The following is a 17196-nucleotide window of genomic DNA, read 5'->3' on the forward strand; positions in this document are numbered from 1 at the left end:
TATATTTTTTTATTTATACTTTAGATATATATATGTATATTCAACGAGATAAAAAAGATCGCTTCGATCGAGTGTCCGTGTCAGCCGGGGGCGACCCCGCTGACGATTCGTACTCTCTTTCTTTTTCTCTTCAGGAAACGCGCGATCTTCGAGCGACCGTTTTAATCTGAATCGCTAGCTATAGTCTCACTTAACGCGGAGCCCCCATTTGTCTCGTGCATCCTCCGCCGCTGCGGATAAAGCACCGTCGCTCGAAAATCGACGTTTCGTGTTCTCACGCTTGAGACTCGCACGAACGAATCGACGATAATATTCCGAATTCCTTGCACGCGTGTGACACACGTGTGCACGTGTGTGTGTGTGTGTGTGTATTGTGTGTATGTGTCGTGCGACGGGCATTTGAAGAAATGCGGCACCGGAGAGCATCTCACGAAGATCTCGCGACGCGGACCTCTTCTGTCGAGGAAGTCGCTTCGCAACTTCAAACCGCAACGTGTCAGATTCGTCTCTTTAGAAATCGTCGCGAGACACACCGGGGATGCGACCAACCATCGAGCTCGGTATGACACCTTCTGTATGATAACTAAACAAAAATCGTTATGATATCGTCGATCTGTCTCGCGCCTAACACGACGATGATGCGCGTGGCGACGGTTGCAGAATTTCCCGCAATTCAGCGCCCTCTTTTTCCCGTCTTTTTTCATCGCATCGAAAGTTGGAACTCGCGACGAGCTAACGATACGCAAATTACAACAACAAGAACGGAAAGGTGTAGGATGAAAAAACAAAACAAACAAGAGACAAGAGAAAAGAAACCGTGTCGAATTGGCGAAACTCGGGGATCAAGGAAGTTTCTTAAATGCGTGCAGCACGGCGCACACGCGGCAAGTATGCGCGCAACATTCTCGTATACTTTATACGCACGTATTCACGCACGTGTATGTCATGTGTATGTGTGTACATATGTCTGTGTGTCTGTGTGCGTGTATGTATTAGTATCATGGAAGCGCCAAAGATACCCGCACGAGACTTTCGAAATTAACAAAACTACAAGACGCGCGTACTTGGAGAATGAGATACGTGTCGGACTTGCGCAGCAAAAACTCGATCTGTCCGCTAAACTCTACGACGCGACCCAGTCCGTCGGGTCCGATCGGATCCTCGCGATGTACAACGGTCGCGTTGCGTCTGAAACGGTTCGAAAACGACTCGACTCCTGTCCATGACCGCACGCATGAATCTTGATAATAAAAGCTACCGATCTCCGCACCGCCGGAAGAATCTTAACGTAACGCAAAAGACGGAAATAATCAACGTAAAGAATTTTCCTCTACTTTCCTTTCCTCTCCTTTTCTCTTTTCCTTCCTCTTTCTCCCTCTTTCACTTTCTTTTAGGCCCTCGTGCGTCCACGCATTGTGACATCGAGCTTTGTACAATGTATTACCGTTCGCGAGATTCGCGACTTTTCGGAAACACCTCGCGGCGTCGCGCACTTTCATTCGTCGCGAATATCGAAAGCGTAAGATAATAGATTTCGTAGTTCCTTTCGTGTGAAGGCGCCTCTCGTACGTTTCGTTTTCGAGGTGACTGTTCCGCTTGAACGCATCTTCATCCGGTCTGCGACGGAAGGAAAAAAGAAAAAAGAAAAAAAGGACGAAAATAAAGAAACAATACGGTTCGCTTTTATTTACGCATGATAATAATGAAGCAGCCGAAAAGTCAATGGAGTTGAAACGTAAAAAAAGATATGCAAATGCGCTTGTTGTCGTCAAAGCGACGTCGCTGATTAACGACGGCGAAAGGTACGAATGGCGCATTTTTTTTACGGCAAAATTACCCTAATAGCGTCGTATGCCAACTAGATGTACGTGTGTATGTGTGTCCCTGTATGTGTCTGTGTGTGTGTGTGCATGAACGTGTGTGTTTTGCGAGTTATTCATTAAAAGGTATGTATATATGTATATATATATACACGCAATACAGAGTTACGAAGTAGCGTCACATTTATCATACAGATAGACAGTGTTAACCTGGCTTTTATCTCGCGTACTCGGCTAAACAATTCCTATCCGTAACCCTAACCGCTATATATATATATATAGGAGTAGTTAACTAAAGTTAACTAAAAGGTCTTAAACGTGTAATTACTGTCTTCTTAATTCGCTCTCGCTCGCTAACTTACTTGTACACTTAAAAATTAACTTCTCGTAGGCATATCTATACGCTAGAGACCCTTAAAATTACGCTTTCTCGTTATATTGATCTCGACGTCTCATCAAGTAGAAAACAAAATACTAGCATTAACAGTAGTAATAATAATCGTAAAATTACGGGCGAAAACGGATCCGTATTGATGTAGTTAATCATTACATTGGTCTATCGGATATATCTATATATATATAATATATATAATATTCGCGAGCGATAACGCACTTGTACAATCGACGAAGAGAAGTAACGCAAAAGAACGCACATCGAAGACGCGTGAACGAAAGAAATGAGGAGTAAAGGAAAGGAAAGAAAAATGGAGGGAAAAGATGATAACAAACGTACACTGGTTCTTCCCCTGTCACCGCCGGTCGATCGATCGCTCGACCCGCCGCGAACTCGATCGCTCCTCTCCTCGAAAGGCACGAGAAATTGTTTAATTCCAAAGCCTCTTTCGCCTCGTATCTGCAAAGCTAAGAAATCCGCACACGTCGCGTAGAAAAAACTCGTACAATGTATAATATACGGCAGAGTTTATCGTATAAGATAAAAGAGTGATCGCGAGAAAAACTCACGCGGGAAGATCGCCGTCCGTCCGGGTCTCTCTCTCTCTCTCTCTCTCTCTGTCTCTCTTTTTCAAAGCCCTCGCGATTTGGCGCTCGGTTGAGATCCGAGAGGACGATCGGTGGATCGGCGATGCGAATGACGGCCGGGAGAGGCCTCCGTCGTGCCGGAGAGGCGTACGCGTCCCGGCCGTCACCGCGCATTGACGAATAGATGGAGGAGACGAGCGATCGCGGAACGCCTCATTGTTTTCTTCCTCTTATTCGCCTATCTTATTTTCTCCGTACTACTATCTCGGTCTACCGGACGTACCGACCGGCGTCGTTCTCGCTTACGCACTACGTCTACGAAGGAACAAAAGTCTGGGTACTCTGGGATATATTTGGCACAGATTAAACGGAATTTCTTGTTTTCCTCTTCAATTTGCGACGCGTCTGCTCGCGCTTGCTCGGCCGATACGACGAGAACACAGAAGAAGGGAATCTCTCTTTCTCTCTCACGCGGACACGCGCGTGGGGCGACGCGTCGAAACGATCGAACGTCGCCTCCGTCGTCGTCGTCGACGTCGACGACGGCCGACCTCTGCGGTCCGACCCACCGCCCCGCGGTGTTACCTTAATGTGTGTCAAATATCAAGCATCGCGCGCAGGTGTGTATTTTGATTAAATCGTTTCGCTGTTACTGCCGCTGCTGTTCTTGTATTGTTGTTCGATATAATCCGCTTTCCTTATATAATCGCTTACGCTTTGTCCAGTGGTAACCCCGTAAGTATCGAAAAAACATATACGCGTCATTATAATATCTTAATATCTCTCCTTTCGCGTCGTCATCGTATTTTTTGTTTTCTTCGCGTTTCCGTAACAATGTAAAAAAAGAACGTAAATATGTATTTATATTTTTTTTTATGTGATAACCACATATATATAATATATATAATATATATACATGTGTTGTATGTATATACATAATATATATGTATATATGTATATGCTATATGTATATCATATACAGCGTACGCAGCCTTATAACGCTAGAAATATTATCGTGGTAGTTACTCGCTTAAATCTAAAAAGATCTTACCTACTAATGCGAGGAGAAACGCCCGCTTTGCGATTTGTCTCAATTATTTCTCCTCTCTCTTGCTCCTTCTGTTTTTTTCCCTCTGTTCCTTCTGTCTCACGAGAAGGGCGACTCTCCTCGGAGGGAGGGAGGGTTAAGAAAGAAAACCCTTCGAGATTCAAAGTGATCTCGTGGCGATCGTCGGAAACGATTGCGGGAGGAGGAATCGTTCGGTATTTACATGAGAGCGAGTGCTGTCTATGTGTGTATGTTGTGTGTGTGTGTGTGTGTCTGTGTGTGTGTGTGTGTGTGTGTGGGAGAGAACGACGTTTCAACGATTCGGCGATGAGGATCCTTTCGTCGACTCGGCTTCGACTCGGCTCTGCCTCCGCCCAAAATAAACCTGTATATCCGCAATCTTTAAGTATCGCTTCGTCCCGACAAGAAAACCCGGTCGATGGCATACGTAGCATTGTCCTCGGTACAGCCCAGTCGTCGACGAGCGAACGCGTGCATGCGGGCGCATCGATTGAACCGAGCCGCTCTGTTTCCGCTTCGCGAGGGACGCGGTCTCTTCTTCGAGGCGAAGACGAGGCGAAGCGTGCAAAGAGTAAGAATACACGTAAAAAAAGAAAGGAATAAGGAAAAGGATCCCATTTCGTACCTGTCGCGGTATACAGAGAGTCTAGTATGCAGTGCCGGACGAAAGGGATCCCTTTGAGGGCTCTTCGAAAATTGAAGAGAGAGAAAGAGAGAGAGTACGCCTTCAACGTCCTTGACGCGTAGAAAAATGCGTAATCGCAATTGTGACGACCGCTGTTATTTGTCACATTTCCACGAGCTCTCTTTCTCTCTCTCTCTCTCTCTCTCTCTCTCTCTCTCCCTCTCTTCGCTTCTTCCATCAGTAGTGAGTGCGTGAAAGGGATACTTCATTTCCGAATGAACCGCCGCGATAATGATAATGATGATATCGATGACAACGATGACGATGACGATGACAATATTGATACCGATGATCTCGATGATGACGATGTCGAGCGGAGGTGGCGAGTGCGTCGTTCCGTGTTGCATCCCGCTCAGTGAGCGGGCCGCGGCGCGTTGTTAGATCACGAGTGCTTCACCACGATCACGCCTGGTCGCTGCTGGGTCTGCTGCTGCGTGTGAAACTGGAGGAAGCTATTCACCTCGGCGTGCAGCCGTTGCTTCGCGGATGTCGCCGCGGACGTCGTTGACGGCGACGACGAGGGGGAGGAGGCCAAGGCGACGGCGGCGGCGGTGACGGAGGACGATGTCGCGGTCGCGGTCTTGTTCGACGACTTTGACGTCGTCTGCTTGTTGGTCAGCGCCAACGGTACGTCTTGCGCGGGCTCGTCGCTGAACAGATGATCACCCTCCAGGTGACGTATCGCTTCGACGATTGTCTCCAGATTTTGCCGGGACGTGTTCGCGATGTATAGCCTTGCCTGCGGCGTGCCGTCCTCCAGGGAGTTCGATGGAGACGGCAACCTGTGCGGTCCGATAATTCCCGCGTTAGTGTCGGATTCACGCGAGTACATGGGGACTGTTCTTTTCGCTTCAACTAGTGCTGCGCCGGGAAACTTTGTTTCCTTCTCCCTTCAAGGGCTAGGTTATAAACTTGTTTCGCTTTAGAGGCAAAAAGTGCAATCCCCGGCTCAACGAGAGAGAGAACAGACCTCCTCTTGGTACTATCGACTGTGAGAAACCGTAAACCTTGGGTCTAAAGGGCATAGCACTCCGGAAACGTAAACGTAATTCAGTAAACGAATTAGACATCATAAATCGAAAAGTATCGGAAGCGTAAGATTATCCCGCTGAAATTATTAACCATGATCACTCAGGCTCAGTTTATTGCTGATATCTTCCTACGTGTTTAATTTACCAATTGAAAAATAAATAATGATGAAATAACGAATGTGATAATCAAGTAACGAAGCAACTGATAATTCATCAAATAAAGATTGTTTACTGAATGTCTATATTTCCCTGTGTGTGCCATGGCCGTAAGAGGCCGAAGGAGGAAATTACCCACAACGCACAACGAAATAAAAAAACAACGAAAGACACGTACCTCTCCACCTCGACTTTGGGCTCAGCCTTCATCGCGGCCTCCAAGACGCTGGGTAACCGCTGGGGCTCAGCACCAGTCGGTGAGAAAGACCTGCTGGGGCTCGCGGTGATGTACTGGGGCGAGGTATTCTTGAAGTCTGCGCTGGAGGACGCGTACGTGACGCGACTTGACGACGAGAAGGAGTCGGCGGTGGTCTGCTCCTCTATCGTCGTGAACACCGGGTTCTGAGCGAAGGTGACGATCTTCGGGCTGCCTGGGCGTGACTCCTCCTCCTTGATCTCCTCGTCGGCGACCATATCGGTTGGCTGCGGCGACAAAGGCGGCGAGCTCGGGTCCGGGCTGGAGGTCTCCACGGTCTGAGTGGAGCCCACCGGCGGCAGAGACATGACCGACACCACCTGGAGCGACGCCACCGCTTCCTCCGTCTCCTGCGCCATCACGTTGTCCGTGTGGTCGATCACCTGCTGAAGCGACGTTCGCCGATCATCGAGAGATCGTCGTCGTCGAGTCGCGATCGATCGGCGCGCGCGGAACGCGCAGGGAAAGAGAAGTCGATTCGATCGAAGCAACGAAACGCGCGGCGCGCCGGCGGGGCGTGTTATCGGGCGCGGTTATCTAGTCGGGCAATTAAAACAATGTTTGCAATATCGCTCGCCCGGGGAATGTTTAAATCGTCGACGGTCGAACGGGCGTCCGGCGCGGCGGCGCGCGGTTCTCGCGCGGCTGAGTTATGTCTCGCGTCACGTAGATACTAATCTCTCACGGCACCGAAATCGCTCGAGCGTGTTTCGCACTGTGATGTAACTCTGCGATATTTAAGGCTGCGGTTAAAAGTCGAGCGAAGTTCAGTCTCGCGGCGCGCGCGGCTTTCTTTCTCGCGCCGCCGGAGATCTACTATCGGATAATCGGATAACGCGCGGATAACGTATCGTTTCTTCTGATTCGCCGAGTCGGCAAGACAGAGATTCTATTCCGGTCGTAGCTTTGTTCACCGGGAGGGTGAATAAGAAAACGCGAGTAAGCGACATCGCGAAGCGGTCGTTGCGATCGTTACCTCGTGGGTCTGATAAGTTATCAGCTGATTGTCCCTCTGGAATCTCTCTGGATACAACTGGCTCTGGATCTCTCTCATTTGTTTCTCTAAATGCAGCCGCGCGTGACGCTCTCTGTCCAACTGCCGTCTGAGCTCCGACACCTCGCTGTTCACGACGGAATGTCCCTCGGTGGTCACTGTGATTACCGACAACGGCTCGGGAGACATGCTGCCCAAGCCCTCGTCGCCGCTCTCGCTGACGTGCATCGGTAGATTCACGACGACACCTGAGAAACGAAAGCAGCCGGTCATCGGGGACGAGCGAGCACCGGCTGTCGAAAGATCTCTTCCGCAATCCAGCGCGTCGCCGAGACGAGCCGAACCCGTCGCGCGCGGCTTCGTCTATCTTCTCGTCTCGTGCGCGTCTCGTCTCCCCCTCGCGATTTTCCATCACAGCGGTCGCTGTGCGATATTGTTCGCGCGTAACGCCGAACTCTGGCGTATTTTCGATCGGCGGGGCATTTATTAATTAACGCGCGTAATTTCTCCGCGCGCAGCGCGCGCCGGTAATTGCGATCACCGAGGGAGGGGGGGGGGGCGCGCGGCTCTATTGTTGTCAATGGGAAAGGAACGCGTCGACACGCTCGCGCCGTTAGTTTCCATTTTTCACGAGTCAGGGGCGACGGGAGAGGCGGATATGAAACAGATTTAAAAGAGATGTGATGTTAAATCGCGTTTATATACCCCGGACGGGGGGGGAGGTCCGTTGCGTATTTTTACGCGAGTAATGCACCTCGCGTATATTTTTGCCCGTTAATACAGTACGCATAATCCATTTCCGCAAATATAGCTCTCCCCCTGGCGTCCCCCCTCCCCGCGAGCACGCGCGCTTGCTCCCGCGGGCTCACGAGTTACACCGGTCGCGTTCAATCGATTAATCCCCCTGTTGTGTGCGCGACCACAATAAAGGGATACGGAGAAGAGTCGCATAATGTGCGGATGGACATTTAATATGCGCGCGTCCCCCAGTCCGAATTTCCGAGTACTTGTCGAGCGTGTTAAATACATATATCGAACGAAACACTCGAATTTTTCGCGAGTGTATAAAATTTCGTACATTTTCCAGAAAACAAAAAGAAAAAAAAAAAAAAGAAAGTAACGAGCGATTTGAAAATATCGGAGAACAATCCATTTCCGTCGCGAACGGCTTCGCGCGAGAGTCGCGATGAATTAGTTTTCCCTGAGCAAGTTTGATCACCACGGCAAAGAAGAAGAGGAAGAGGAAGAAGAAGAAGAAAAAGAAGAAGAGAAGGAGGAAGAGGAGGAGGAGGAGGAGGAGGAGAAGGAAGAAAGTTATTTCACCGGGCGGGAGAGTCGTTGTAAACGCCGAGACTGATATTTGAAGACAATAAGGCGGCTAACCGCGATTGATCGATAAAACTGGGCTCGTCGGCATTAAATCCGCTTCGTCGCACAGTCGTCGAACTTTCTGAATATCGCCGTACCATCGACGGAGGAAACTAATTTACGATAGAACCGGAAATTGAAATTGTCCCAGCTGAAGTTCGCGACAGATACTTTCCGGCAGGCGCACCGTCGCGACGGCGATGGCAACGGCGACCGACGTCGGCCAAAACGCCACCGGCGCGTCGAGAGTGAGCACGCGCGCGAAAGAGAGAGAGAGAGAGAGAGAGAGAACGAGTGAAAGAGAGAAAGAGAATGAAGAGGCACCCTTAATCCACCCGCTGTATTTAACTGTCCAAGTAATAACGACTTTCGCGGGCGAACGACGGAGACGACCGTCGAAGCACGATTCTGTCACTCTCACCTCTCGCTTAGTTAACGACGAGCGCGCAACGACGAATTGTGAATCAAGTGTCGCTTACATCAAAATAAAACGTTTGAAAAGAAAATACCGCCATGTGGCTAAAATATCATACGCGCTCATTTCGTTTCTGAACCGACAAAAGTACCGAAGAAGAATCGTAGATATTTCCGAAATAATCGTTTTCTGATTTTCCACGAGTTATCTTAAGCGCGACATTTAATAAACCGTATCACAACAATCCACCTAACGCGTTGTCCTTTCCCGCTGAAATAGCCTGTATATATCCCTTCGGCACGATTTCCGAGGTCGGAAAGAATGTAATTACTTTCGCGAAAATGACGGACGGCGCCCTCGAACGCGGTGCGCGTTCACATTGGGAAGTCGGGCCGTCGTCGTCGTGAGAGAGATTAAAAAATTCCTGGTTGTAAAATTTGCCATTCTTCGCCGCGAAATATGGTCGTTCGCATATCAATTCGATGATTATATAAAGAGAGAGAGAGAGAGAAAGAAAGGAATCATGGCAAACTTTACATATATTACGCTAAAACACGTTCGCGTATCTCTGCCGCGTTAAGAAGGCGGGAGAAATCTTCGAAGTCGCTTCCTCGAGAATACGGCCGTGCGTTATTTATTTATCCGCGCGCGAGTTCGAAGATGAAACAATTCAATCTCGCGATTGAAAAATAACTTACGATGGCAACTTGAACGTTATTATATGCCGGTGTATAAACGCGCGAGCACAAACTGTGAAATAAGCGGATTGCGAACGTATATCCCCGGCAACTTCTCGCGCGCCGCACACGGATTGTTTCCGCTTTTTGCTTTTATGATCGCGAATCCGCGCACCGGGGCGCCGCCGCCGCCGCCGCACCGCCCGCGCCGCGCGGGCGATAAATAATTCAAGCCCATTTGGAAAATCTCGTTATGCGACGAACGATAAACGTTAATTCCGTCGCGCTTCGCGAATATAAATGTTTGCACGAGCGAGCGAACGATGTTTTGCCGATACATTTTTATATTATCGAGCACGTTTCGCTTTCAATGCCGTCGCGACACTTCCGATACTATCTCGCTCCCGCCCCCCCCCTTTCTCTCTCTTCCTCGGAGAATACGCGAATGTTATCATGCGTAAAACTAGAAGAATCCACGTCTGTCGATAAAAATATCCAATTCTCTTTTTCCTAGAGACGGCAATAAGCAATTTCTAGGGGAAAAGTGTGAAAGGGATTTACCTTGAGTGTCGGACTTGCGTTTCTTCGGCAGATCGCCGCCCTCGTGCTGATTCACCAGCCGCTTCAGCTGACAATTCTGCGACAGCAGTTGCGTCTTCTCCTGCTCCAACTGGTAAATGTACTCGGCCGTCTGTTGAAGTATCGCGGCCTGCGCAAACGAAACGAGAACCTTACTTCGCTTGTCCATCCTGTGTCGATCGCGGCGACGTGAAAAAAACGCGATATGCGCAATATACGTCCAGTCATCGTCCGAAACATTACCTCTGCGCTTGCGCGCAAAAAAGCGGAGTCACGTAACGCAATGTTGAAAAAACCCAAGCTCCGGAAACGCAAGACGCTCGGAGATGGCGCGTCTTCGAGAGGATCCGAGGACTCGAGAACTCGAGAATAATTCCCGATCGATAAATCGCAACAGAGAAAAAAAGAAGAGAGAGAGAGAGAGAGAGAGAGAGAGAGAGAGAGAGAGAGAGAGAGAGATCGATCACGGCGACGTTCGTCGCAGGTGGCAAACTCTCTTACGCGTCATTCGCAAGCTGTGCGTCGTCGTATGCGACGGGGGAAACGGAGGGGGGAACAAAGAGGAAAGAAGGGCGAGAGGGAGGGTATGACTTCCTGTTTACGTGCCATGAGCTTAAAGGGTTTTACGCGGCCGGGGGGGAAGGAAGGGAACGTACCGCGCCGGTACGGAGTCGATAACATCCGGGGAAAGACTATCGCGTGTCGTACGTCGCCATGCATGCGTGAGAGTGCGTGCGTGCGTGCGTGCGTGCGTGCGTGCGTGCGTTTATGCATGCATACTCGGTTGACGTTGGTGCGGGCGCGCGTACTACGTCGTAGTAAAACGGGAATGACTTCAAGGAATAAACCGGCGAAAACAAAAGGGCCGATTGATACCGTGGCGCGCGGGGTAACGGGCCCGGGTGTACGGTTCGCACCTGCCGACAGGTGGTTAACGAGCAGATGCTCCTCTTCTACCGTCCTACGGCTCTCCGATCGTAAATGCGGGAACAACGTGGCGGCGACGGCGGCGGCGCAGTCCTCTCCACGAGCGAGCGAGCGGCCGCGGCCGGTCCTTCGCCGTGTCGAAACGTCGCGCGCGATTATCCCCACGGGGACGCTCTTTTTTTGCGGAGCTAATTGGACACCGGCCGCGCGAGCAGCCGACATTGATAGCGCGCGACTTGTGCGCGTCGACCTTGCCTTCTGTATATTTTCGTAGTAGGACAGCATGTTTCGCGTGCTATGCGGCTCGAGCTTGTACGAATTTATACGTGCGTGATGAGTCCTCGCTGTCTCTCTCTCTCTCTCTCTCTCTCTCTCTCTCTCTCTCTCTCTCTCTCTCTCTCTCTCTCTCTCTCTCTCTCTTTCTCATATCGCGACGCTTTTGTGAAACGGAAATGTTAATCGAACAAGTAAATGTCATCGGAGGGCACAAGATCAGCCGCCGCGCGGCCCCGTTGTTGAAGTTTCCTTATTTCAGCCGCTCGGAATATGCATTTAACCGGAAACAATGGAAACGAATTATGCAAATGCGAGTGAGGAGCGAGCCGGAGTCATTAAATGGGACATGATAAATAAGTTAATTCGGGGTCGCGGTTCGGGGCGAATTAATCATTTCAGGCGCTACATAAGCGAGCGCACGGCGAGAGAGACCGCGAGTACATTTTCGTGCGCGCGGGGATACCGACTACTCGCCGTCCCGAATCTCTCTCTCTCTCTCTCTCTCTCTCTCTCTCTCTCTCTCTCTCTCCCTCGTCGGGAGAGACGTAGTAGTCGCGCGGCACGTCGTTCTGATTATTAAATAAGTCAAACTCGATCGGCCGGCCGGCCGGCGCGTCTCGATAAAGAGGAGAGAAAAAGCACAAAGCGAGAACTGAGAGACAAATAACGCGCACTCTCTCACCGGCGCGAACGGTTACGGGCGAATAATTCACGCTTGATAAATCTCGCCGCGAAAGAATCACGTTTCACGTCGGGATGGGGGACGCAAAAAAGCCGCGCGATCAGCCCGACGATAAAACGGAGAAGGAGGAGGTGGGGGAGGAGGTCTTGGACGAGAAACTGGACACCGATATGAATTACCGGCACAAGTACCTCTGGCGACGTGTTCTCATTCACGTGCTCCTGCACATATCGTGGTTCATCGGGATATACACGGCGATCTTTCACGCGAAAGTGGCAACCAACCTTTGGAGTATGTATCCGATCGCATCCGGAGAACCGAGATGATGACGCTCATTCATTTCATCAACGAGACTGACTTGCGACAGCGTCGTTTAAAAACACAACATACATCAATTCGGCAATGACTAATACATCTCCCTGAGATTTTGTTAGGTTATGTTAGATTAGGTAGAAGGTGCGAGCGAGCCGAGCGAAACAGCCGAGATCGCTCTTCTCTTCGTGACAAAGTATATCACGTAGTTGAAGTAAAACATGAAGCTTCAGAGCTGCCGCACCCACGACGGCCTGATTAACGACTCATGCTAATTAATGACTCATGACGATACATCTTTTCAGTGCTCTTCCTCGGCTTCTGGATCGCCGAGGGTGTCTCGCTGGGCGCGCATCGTGGCTTCTGTCATAAGAGTTTCAAGATGTCCGCACCGCTCAAAATCTTCTTGCTCATACTGCAGACGATGTCGGGCCAGGTAAATCCAGCGGCGAGTGTGAACGCGCTCGATGGAGAATCCTGTCGCGCGCGCACGCAGGATCTGTCCCCCTGCATTATTCCGCCGTTCGAATCGCTGGCGAATTTCCTTCTCGTTTCAGAACAGCATATTCTCGTGGGTTAGGGATCACAAGCTTCATCACAAGTACAGCGACACGGACGCGGACCCGCACAACGCCACCAGAGGATTCTTCTTCTCGCACATCGGCTGGCTTCTCGTCCTGAGGCATCCGCTCGTACTCGAGAAGCAGCGGCAGGTCGACATGTCCGACGTGACCTCCGACAAGCTGTTCATGTTCCAATACAGGTAAATCGCGACGACTGCGTCGTCACTTTCCCCACATCGTAGTCGTCAGCGAACGTGTCCGTGTGAACGACTCGCAGATTCAACTGACGCGAGTTGCCTCACTCGGAATTCGGAATATCGTTGGAAATTTCACGAGAAAGATACCGTGTCTCTCCTCCGTTGTTTCTCCTCAGACGCGAGAGACACCCTCGGCTTCCGCGTGAAAGGAAGGAAAAGTTTGAACGCGACGACGATTTTGCAGATATTTCCTGCAGATCTACTTCGTCCTGGGGGTCCTGTTCCCGGTGTCGGTACCGATGTACTTCTGGAACGAGACCCTGTGGTCGTCGTTCTTCGTGGCGTACTTCGTACCGTACGTCACCAACCTCCACATAATTTGGACCATAAACTCGTTCGCTCATTTGTGGGGCTCCAAAACTTACGACAAGTAAGTTCGTCGTCTCGCAGTTTTGTGCCGTGTCGTGCCGGACACTCCACGCGATGCTCAACGCTGGGCCACGATTTCGCGAGTTCTGGCAGGCTGACTGTGTTTTCAGGAGGATCAAACCGAAGCAGTCGCTGTTTGCCTGGATCGTGACCGCCGGCGAAGGTGGGCACAATTATCATCACACGTTCCCCTGGGACTGCCGACTATCAGAATACGGACGGATGGGCGGACTCAGCTCAACGTTGCTCGAATTCTTCAATTACGTGGGACTGGCTTACGACCTGAAGACCGCCTCGCCCAGCGTCATCTACGGACACATGAAGAGGCACGGGGACGCGACGGGACAGAAAAGGTGCATCGAGGCAGAGAGACGCAGAGAGAGGGAGGATCTGATGGAGAAGTGGCTGACGACGTTGGATTGTTAGAGCCGCGATGATGCCCGTAGACCCGTGTCTCCCGTCATGAAAACGGGAGAATTTCAACCGTACGTAAATCGCTATATCGACGGGAGAGCGAGCGAAACACAATAATTGAACGGCGCGGTACAACGCGGCTGTAGCGCGGATCAATGTAAACCTACATAAAGCACTGCTGTGTACTTGCGACAGGATCAATCACGTAATATTTAATCGATACGCAAGCTCGACACTGGCCAATTAACGCGTTTTCCCCGGAAATTCGCGCGATGCTCACGAGCATGTTTGCTCGACAAATTTGACAAATTCTTTCCTCGCGAGAAAGACGTTCCTTCGTCACGTTTAACGATTGTGCATAATAAAAAAATACGACGGAGATGAGGTTAATATTATCACGCGCGCGCGCGAGAGAGAGAGAGAGAGAGAGAGAGAGACAGAAAGAGTTCGTTGACTCGCATTAATTACTTAACGCGTTTCGTTTACGAGTTCGAGTCCGCTAGGAAGGTCGAGAACGCCACGGCCAACTTTTGCTTTCTAAAGAACGGAATAAAAAGGAGTGTCTCTCTCTCTCTCTCTCTCTCTCTCTCTCTCTCACTCTCTCTCACTCTTCCTCTCGGAGAGCTTGGCGCGTCGCGATTACACAAGCCGGAAGACCACGGCTCTCCGAACGTGGTTTCTGCTCTTTCGACCTGACTTCTCCAACGCACACGCCGAAATCTCGTTAGCGCCGCTCTGCAAAAGCTGACGGCGGGCCAAGGCCGCTTCGCCTGCGGCGACGGCGACGGCGTTTTCCGCAGGTAACGATTTATGGCGGCGTGAGACGATCGTTTCTTCTTCTCTCTCCCTCTCTCTCCCCCTCCCCCCCCTCTCTCTCTCCCCGCCCTCTCGAACAAGTCGAGAATGATGTGTCTGCATGTTCCCGCACGCCGTACGTTAATAACGATCCTAATCCGAAGAAGTTTTCGATCGGTGTGAATGCGATCTCGATGTCAAGCAAAAAATTTCGCTCGATGCCCGAGCGCGATAAAAGATGATCACGAAAATAGATAAAACTGACGAGTAACAAAACTCGAGGGATGATGAGTCGAGTTTCCAGTTGCCTAATTAACATTAAGGAGGTTGGAGGAAAACTCCCATTTCGGAATTCTGCCTTCTTCCGCATTAACGACAACGAGGATGGCGTGAGGATAAAATAACTTTGAAGGACAGTATGGATTCTTACGTGGCGCATCCGTGTAAAATCGTCCCCCGCTCTCGTTCGCGCGTCGAGTAAAATTTCGACAGCTGCGGCCGCCGTCTGAATGGGGCGACGCCGCGACGGAGACGAGCCGCGTTCGGTAAGAGGCGCGCGCGCGAGAGACGCGAAAGAAGGGTGAAGGAATAATGCGCAGCTGGCGGTCGAAAGAGAGGAAAACTCGCGTCGCAACGCGCGATCGCGTGCCCGAGTTCGCGACCCCACCTGCTGAACTCGTTTCCACGAAGCAGGGTCACACGGCTGTTCTCCCCCTCCCCATCATCACTCGGGCTGGGTTACTTACGGCGAGAGAGCGAGATGTATTTTTCGCGACGAAATTCTCCCAGTTAACGCGTGCGCGCGCGTGAGAGAGATAACGATCGCGCTCGACGACTTCGCCGTACTCGCGTCCGGACAATTAGATCCTCGATGCATGCGTTCGCGGTACTCATCAAGACGCGCGAGCGACAGATTGATAGAGACACACACATTTGCTTTCACGAGTTCCTCGAAGCAAGATGTATTCCTCTCCCCCTGCCCCCGTCTCGTCCGCCCCGCGTGAGAGAGGCGCCGCGATGCACGTAGAAGCGCGTACGCGACGTACGCGTGTGGAGAAAGAAAAGGAAAAAGGAGATTTCCTGCCGCGTGGCGTCGAGAGACAAGTCGCCGTTCTCGTCGACGCGATGCGCCTCCGTGGCATCGTTGCTGCACGCAATGTAGTAAGGTACACGTAGACCGTGGCGTTCTACGACTGGTTACTACTACTACGATTACTACTACTACTACTACAACTACTACTACTACTACTGCTACTACTACTATTACTACTACGTGCAGCCTTCTCGCTCCTCGCCCTTCCGACCGCCTCGCGCTCGCTCCTTTTCACACTTTCTTGCTCTTGCCCGCGCCAAGCTCCCTGCGCCACGAAGGGCTTGCTCTCCTGCTCGTCGAGTCTTTCCTTCTTCGGCCCACGAGAACTTTCCCGTCGACGAGGGTCTCGCCCCTCCCCGCCACGGCGGTGGAACCGAATCGCTTTCTTCTTGTTGCAACGACGACGGCGGTGGCGGCGGCGGCGGCATTCCAAAGCATGGACGCGCCGATGCATTCGAGAGCCGGAGAAAGAGGCAGAGAGAGAGAGAGAGAGAGGGAAAGAGAGAGAGAGAGAGAGAGAGAGAGAGAGAGAGAGAGAGAGAGAGAGAGAGAGAGAGCAGTCTACCGAACTCGCCCTCATTCGACTGCACTCGCGATCCTTTACGATACCCTGCGAGTCCAACAGAAATTCCCCGCTATCGCTATTGCCCTACGCCCTATTGTTCCAGTCTGCACGACGTGGGCTCCCTCCCACGTCGCGCCCCCTTCGGCTACAAATTGCCGTCGCGATCGCAGACGCTCGATGGAAACGTAATCGAGAAATACGATATTGTATATCGCGTAAGGTGCGCACATCGCAGCAAGATGATAATTGACGCGTCGTTGAAATTCTCTCTCCGCTCTAAAATCTAACTCTAGCTCCCTCAGTGTCTCTCTCTCTCTCTCTCTCTCTCTGGCTCTCACGTATCGATAAAGTCGACGGTCACGCGAAGTTTCTTATTCTGGCGCATGCTTCGTATGTGAAACTTTTTACGTGTTTTTTAGGCTCTACACGCGAAGCTAATAGTGGACTCATTTACTTACTCACTACTCATTAATCTCTCCATTTAACGTGCCTCCAACGCGTTAATCGTGACCCGGTAAAAATTCCTCGCGATTTCCACGCGATCGCGGAAGCGCTAACGAGCCAAAATGCGATATCGAGGCTCGCTCGATCAAAGTGGTCGGGGAGGAGGGGTCAGAGGTTTAGCCTACTTCTGTGTGCATTATCTTGAGAGGGGAGGGGAGGGGAGGGGAGAGCGGCGACGGCTCTCCCCCCGCACCGGAAGAACCGCGGTGATTAATCGCCGTGCATTTTATGCGCTTAATTACGCACGACGCACGAACGAAAGTTTTCGAGCTGGGCGGAACGGCGCCGATGATTCACCGAGGCAACACGCCGCGCCGCGACGCCCGCCGTCGTCGCTCCACGCGCGCGCGCGCGCTGTTATTATTATATCGTAATTACCCCGCTCGCAAAAGCGGCGGAGACCGCCCG

At 51.2% G+C, this 17196-nt stretch overlaps 2 protein-coding genes across 4 annotated transcripts in view; one reads left to right on the forward strand and one right to left on the reverse strand.

Moving 5' to 3' along the window:
* Positions 1-3743: 3743 nt before the first annotated feature.
* Positions 3744-17196, reverse strand: part of crp (transcription factor cropped) — a 154386-nt gene continuing 140933 nt past the window's right edge. For 2 of the 3 annotated variants that reach the window (XM_025300853.1, XM_025300854.1), the window contains exons 3-6: positions 10014-10161; positions 6975-7240; positions 5921-6384; positions 3744-5337 (exon numbers count right to left, since the gene is read on the reverse strand). In XM_025300853.1, the coding sequence (XP_025156638.1) occupies positions 4938-5337; positions 5921-6384; positions 6975-7240; positions 10014-10161 (1278 nt within the window). In that variant the 3' untranslated portion in view covers positions 3744-4937. The remainder of the gene's footprint in view (positions 5338-5920; positions 6385-6974; positions 7241-10013; positions 10162-17196) is intronic. The other variant, XM_011140151.3, reaches the window with a different exon arrangement.
* LOC105182603 ((11Z)-hexadec-11-enoyl-CoA conjugase) lies at positions 11420-15858 on the forward strand. Its single transcript, XM_011140149.3, has 5 exons — positions 11420-12207; positions 12534-12664; positions 12786-12991; positions 13233-13418; positions 13528-15858. The coding sequence occupies exons 1-5, from the start codon at positions 11991-11993 to the stop codon at positions 13841-13843; spliced, it is 1056 nt and encodes a 351-aa protein (XP_011138451.1). The 5' UTR covers positions 11420-11990; the 3' UTR covers positions 13844-15858.

This window comes from Harpegnathos saltator, unplaced genomic scaffold, assembly GCF_003227715.2.
Source record: "Harpegnathos saltator strain DR-91 unplaced genomic scaffold, Hsal_v8.6 scaffold386, whole genome shotgun sequence".
In the NCBI taxonomy this organism is placed as follows: domain Eukaryota; kingdom Metazoa; phylum Arthropoda; class Insecta; order Hymenoptera; family Formicidae; genus Harpegnathos; species Harpegnathos saltator.

Coding starts and splice junctions, on each gene's coding strand:
- LOC105182603 (XM_011140149.3), top strand. CDS start 11,991: ATGGGGGACGCAAAAAAGCCGCGCGATCAGCCCGACGATAAAACGGAG. Junction 12,992..13,232: donor CTGTTCATGTTCCAATACAG/GTAAATCGCGAC, acceptor ACGATTTTGCAG/ATATTTCCTGCAGATCTACT. Junction 13,419..13,527: donor GGCTCCAAAACTTACGACAA/GTAAGTTCGTCG, acceptor CTGTGTTTTCAG/GAGGATCAAACCGAAGCAGT.